Raw genomic sequence first — 6,108 nt, 5'->3', positions numbered from 1 at the left:
CTTTTTCTTCTGTCAGTGATATCAGTTTCTAAATTTCTTTTTCCAAATTCAGATTATTCCTGTGCTGACCAAAAGCACTATTACTTAAACCTCTTCAGAGAAAAGGTATTTCTGTTGCTTCATCTATTTTTACATTCAGATTGTGCTGCTAGCCTCATAGGCATTGCATAGATAAACACCCTTTAAATAAACATTGCTCCTAAGCAAAAACTTTTCCTAAATAGAAAACCAGTGTCTCAAAATTTCAGACTTCAAAATCCCAAAGTGAATTTGAAGAGTGTGTTCTTGACTTGGGCTCAGCTGGTGAGGAGGTTCTTCTACTCTGGGATACATGGGGTGTCAGAAATACTGAGGAGACTTCCTTGTATTGCAGCATTATATACTAAATGAGCTACTTTTACTGTTGTTTGATTTTAAAATTTAATTTTTTAAATGAATGATCTTGAGATACACAGTTACAAAGTTATTCATGACTTATTTTCAATCATACAATATTCTAACACCTCTCCCTTCACCAGTGAGTATTTCCTACAACCAATATCTCCAGTTTCCCTCCTGTACCCAGCTCCACCTTGCAGCCTACCTCTATGGCAACCCCTTCTCTTCCCTTCTTTCTATTCCCTCTCTCTTTTTTCCTTTTAGGCACTGATCTAAAAAGCTGTTGTTGAAAGGGTATCAAGCACATCACTTTACCTCATTTCAGTACCCATCTCATGTCCAAAGTTATCATTTCCCAATAGCATTGTAATTTAATCAAGATAAAAAGAGTCAAAATTTTTAAAAATCAGAAAAGGAATATTGTTATTTTTATATAATTTTGGAGGAAGAGTCAAAGACAATGTTATTGAATTGGAGGTGTTTCTGTTATTGAATTGGAGACGTATCTTTCCTGGACTGAGTTCACTGAAAAAAGACAGAGAGGATTCAGATCTGCTTTGGTTTTCAAATACCCTTGTGTATTGCCTCAGTGACATGAGATAAGTCACTGTTTTCTGTAGGAGAATCCTTAAGCCTGGAATCATGAAGAGTCTCCAATAGTCTCCAGGATAAATAAACATACCACAAACTGTATGCAAAGGTGGCAAGCGGTTGCAATTGTGTCTTCGCAGTCCTGGAGTTTACTAAAATATTAGAGAAGTAAACTAACTCAAGTAAACTAACTCAAGTAAAATCAAGAATCAGAAGTTAGATAATTTAAGTGGAAAGTCTTTTGTTGAGGGGGACGTTTGGAGATCTGTGAGGGGGGCCACACTGGAAACTGCTCAGGGATTACTCTTGGCTGTGAACTACAGGATCCATCCCAGGCTGACCACAGGCCAGACAAGTACCTTACTCACTATTTCTCCAGTCCCAATAACTCTTTATATTTGAGGTAGAACAATATATGCCTGCAAGGAAGGTACTGTAAATCTCCCTCAACTTTGTCTTCTGTCAAAGGAGGGATCTTCCTAGAGTCAATGAACAGATCAGGTTACCTCCATTTCCAAACTTTCTACTTGGTGTGACTTACCACACCATTTTTTGAGAGTGTTCACATATCTCTCCTAGCCCGATGAACACAAAACTGTAGATTCACCACTGTTCACATCCTGGCTATAAATTAAATATTAATTGTTCTCAAAATAACTCCTATAGAGACATTTCCAAATACAGAGTAAGTTACTGTCAGGACAATGAGTGATAAGTTTTCATTCTAGAGGTACATGACAGTTTTATCTCAATTTGGTATATTTCCAAATCTTGCATATTTTTAATTTTGAAAGGAAAACATGAAAAATTTCCAAACATCAAATATTTTAATTTTGAAAGGGAAAACAGGAAATTAGCACATCTTATGCTGGCATATAATTGCCTCACAGAGGAGAGAAAATGACTAAGTAGGTGTTAGGTATTTTTCCCGGGGTGAGGCATATCCCTTGTACTATGGATATGCTAATTTTTTCTATTTTCCCAACTATGGGAAACTCAACTGCATAGTTTTTGGTAAGTGGAGGAGTGCATTCATGCTCTCCCTTAGTTTATATATAAAAAACTTATGAAATAATGTTTTGATAAGAATGGACTACCTATTTTACACACCTCCTATCCCCCATTCAGCATAGAATGGAAGTATTTATGCAAAATGTTTGCTGGTAAAATTGCGATTAAACAAAAATGATTGTCATAATATTTCTAGAAAAGAGAGGATATTTTTTCAGTTGTCTGACTAAAAAAAATAAAGAATACTTCTGTATGTGTCTGCTTTAAGAACTAAACCATTTCCTCTCTTATCTTTTTCTCAGGAGATGGTGCCAAGTGTGCCCGTGGAAGGGCAGGGCAATCACACATCTGGTTTCATGTTTGTTCTCCTGGGAATCTCAGATGACAGAAACCTGCAGCTTATTCTCTTTCCAGTCTTCTTAGGGACATATCTTGTGACCCTCATTTCAAACCTGACTCTTATTACCCTCATCAGGATGGACTCCCACTTGCATACACCTATGTATTTTTTTCTGAGTGTCCTTTCATTTATAGATGTTTGTTATTCCACTTCCATCAATCCCAGGATGCTTTCAGATTTCTTGAGCGATCAAAAAACAATTTCCCCAATGGCCTGTGCGACCCAGTATTTTGTGGCATCCTGGATGGGTCAGGCTGAGGGTTGCCTCTTGGCTGCCATGGCCTATGACAGATACGTGGCCATTGGTAACCCCCTGCAGTACTCAACCATCATGGCGCCTGGGCTCTGTAGGATGATGGCTGCTGGGGCTCTTGGAGCTGGTTTCCTCTGTGGCTTAGTTGAGACAATTCCTGCCTTTAATCTGTACTACTGTGGGCCCAACTTCATTCAACATTTCTTTTGTAATGTTCCTGAGATTGTTGTCTTAGCTTGCTCCAGTCCCTTCATCAGCCAAATGATTCTTTTTTTTGTAGCAACATTTGTTGGGTTTGGTTCTTTACTAATCATTCTGCTATCCTACAGTTACATTGCAGCTTCCATCCTGAAAATATCCTCCGTCAAAGGTAGTCTCAAGGCCTTCAACACCTGTGCCTCCCACCTGGCAGTTGTCACCCTCTTCTATGGCACAGCCCTGGCTGTGTATGGGAATCCTACTTCTAGCCACTCTGATAAGCAGAACAAGATACTGTCAGTGTTCTACGTTCTTATTATCCCCATGTTGAACCCTCTGATCTATAGTTTAAGGAACAAGGATATCAAGGCTGCATTAAAGAGGGGGATAAAAAAGTCAAGACATTAACCTCAGGAAGAATAACTCATAATGTTTTATTTATATGTCTTACTTATATAATGAAAAATTATTTGCCTTAATATGTTAGAAACTAGAAGAAAGAACAACAATGTATGTTTTTGTATGTATTGTTTCTTTTTAATTAAGATACAGGTATAAAAAATTTGTATATCATTTTGAATCATGGAATGGAGAAAAGTGAAAATACGTTTCCCGGTCCCATTATGTTTATTTTGTAAATTATCTTTTGAGTGAACTATTTTTAATCAGTATAATTTTTAAAATTATCATCATTTATCAGGGATTGTGTAAACTGAAATAAATGTCTCTATTACACTGCACCCATCATGGTAAGATTGATCCCTTCCCCTTTATTCCTTCTCTGGTTACCACCATTTTGGCCTAAGAGAACAAATTATCTTGTGGTTTAAAATTCTTTCTTCGCTTTGCTCTCTATATGTGTTGGTGAACTGTTATCTCCAAAACGTCTGGACATGATGCACACTGGAAGATTGTAGGAACCTGCTCTCGGGGAAAAAGAGGGCAGGTACCTCTAGAAGCAGATTCAAGGATCACAGCTCAACTACAGCCAAATGCACACATCCTTATAGAGAGTCTTGGCTTACAGGAAGCCCAATGATATTAGCGCATAACACTGTTGGTCTATCACTTTCTTCTCTCTGCTTTGTCCCGGGTCTAATCCCCTTCATGGCTGTATGTTGCAGGTAGAATGACTTTCTTAAGGCATATGAGACGTTTCTGCATTTTAGGGCTGGAGCGATAGCACAGCAGGAGGGTGATCGCCTTTCACGCGGCCACTGCCTACCCATGTTGGATTTCTCCAACCCTCTTGGAGAGCCTGACAAGATACTGAGAGTATCTCGCCCGCACGACAGAGCCTGGCAAGCTACCCGTGGCATACTGGATATGCCAAAATCAGTAACAATAAGTCTCACAATGAGAGATGTTACTGGTACCCGCTCGAACAAATCAATGAGCAATGGGATGACAGTGACAGTGACAGGCATTTGTGAGTAGGGGGTTGAGTGAGGCTCAAGGCCTAACACAAGATGGAGGCACCATGTTTTGCTATCTCCGTGCAATTCCTCCCCTTGTGAAGTTTCGCCTCAGGGTCATTTTGCAAGGTCGAGGTATTCCTGCTCCAGTGCCCATAGCCCTGCTCCTCAATGTTACACATAGGACTGCAGCCATTTAGTCATTGCCTTTTGCCTTCTAACTCTTGTTATTTATCTTTCTTTATATTTAGTAGTAGTAATAGTAGTAGTAGTAGTAGTAGTAGTAGTAGTAGTAGTAGTAGTAGTAGTAGCAGTAGTAGTAGTAGTAGTAGTTTGGATTTTGGGTCACACCTAGTGCTGCTTCTGTTTTTTTCTGCTAGGGGTCACTTGTGGTAGTTGATGGGCCATTTGTGGTGCTGGGGATCAAACCTCAGTTGGCTGCATTCCAAGCAAGCACTTTAACTACCCCTGATCTATGCAACCAGCCCTCTACTCGGTATAGTTACTTCAAGTGCCATCTATGTTATTCCGAAAAGAAAATATATTATTTTTAAATATATGTTTTGTTGTCACCATCAAATTAACTAAGCAACTTCAAAGTCAGCTTTAAGGAAAGGAGAAAGGGAAAGGTATTTACTAGCCTTGTACTTAGCCAATCTTGATTTTATACCCCTGGCACCATATATTGCCCCCTACCCCTCCCCAGAACAATCAAGAGCAATCCCTGAGCACAGAGTGAGGAGTAAGCCCTGAGCACTACTAAGTCTGACCAAAAATTTAAAGAAAAAGATGTCAGCCTTGAAACCCTGTCCCTTGTCTCCCTGTTTCCCAACTATATCAATAACATAAAACATTAAATAAAAAAGACACATGCAAAGCTCTGTTCATTGCAGCACTATTTAAAATAGCCAAGATCTGAAAACTTTCCAGATGACCAAAGGCTTTAGAGTATGTACAGGCTTTTCAATATGTACTTACAATGGGATACAATGGGATACTACTCAGATGAAAATAAAGTGAAAAGTAAAGTCTTTCTAATGACTTTCGGCCATCCCAGGACATAACTGCCATTTGTTTAAAGTCAGTTGGTGCTTAGAGACAGCTCTTGAACTCTATTAGCTTCTATTCTGAAGGCTCACTTGAGTTTTTTTTTTTAACTCATTATCTCTGCTTCAAATTCCTTGTGTTGTTGCTACACTTCTCTGAGGTTTGAGAAACAATATAGTGGTTACATAATGAAAAGAGTGGTGGAGGAGGTAATAGTGAATACTGCTCTACAAAATTTCAAAACTGCCTTTATCTTAACCGTGAGCTGAGGAAAATATTAATAAGAAGATCTGTGATCCTTCTAGCATAACTGCTAGCATCTGTAAGTGTAATAAAGAGTCTGGAATAAGATCTGAGCATAGTACGTGTAAAAATTTACAAAGGTGCGCATATGTGAAGCGGTGATGTGTGATGTGTGTTGTGTTGTTCAAGGGCTCTCCGGGCAGTTCTCTCTTGTGCATGCCGCTCGCATTCAGTGCTCTCGAGATGCTGTGTATGGACTGGATCAGGATGGCTCCTCCTTGTGCTCTGCTTTTATGTGTGCCGCTGTGCTTTCTTCTGTCTGTCTCTATCTCTGTTGCTGTCTCTGCAGTCTCTCCTCTGGCCTCTTCCAATGTGTCTCTATCTCTGCTTCCATGTCTTCTCTCTTGCCTCTGTCTTCTCTCTGCCTCTTCTTGCTGTATCTTCTGTCTGTGTCCTTCTGCCTCTTCTTCTGTCTCTGCTGTCTCCGTCTCTGTCTCTGCTGTCTCTGTCTCTGCTGTCTCCAACCGTGCTCTCTCCCAGTCTTAGTGTATATAGCAATCACATAGGGTGGT

At 39.7% G+C, this 6,108-nt stretch overlaps 1 protein-coding gene and 1 non-coding gene across 2 annotated transcripts; both read left to right on the top strand.

Moving 5' to 3' along the window:
* Nucleotides 1-1,844: 1,844 nt before the first annotated feature.
* LOC129406404 (U1 spliceosomal RNA) lies at nt 1,845-2,016 on the top strand. Its single transcript, XR_008630994.1, has one exon. It is a non-coding gene; the product is annotated as a U1 spliceosomal RNA (small nuclear RNA).
* Nucleotides 2,017-2,285: 269 nt separating this feature from the next.
* LOC129406035 (olfactory receptor 5A1-like) lies at nt 2,286-3,239 on the top strand. The gene has a single exon (XM_055143777.1). The coding sequence runs from the start codon at nt 2,286-2,288 to the stop codon at nt 3,237-3,239; it is 954 nt and encodes a 317-aa protein (XP_054999752.1).
* The last annotated feature ends 2,869 nt before the right edge of the window (nt 3,240-6,108 follow it).

This window comes from Sorex araneus, chromosome 6, assembly GCF_027595985.1.
Source record: "Sorex araneus isolate mSorAra2 chromosome 6, mSorAra2.pri, whole genome shotgun sequence".
NCBI lineage: Eukaryota > Metazoa > Chordata > Mammalia > Eulipotyphla > Soricidae > Sorex > Sorex araneus.
Note: the sequence above shows the minus strand (reverse complement) of the source record. Positions and strands in the feature narration are given on the sequence as shown.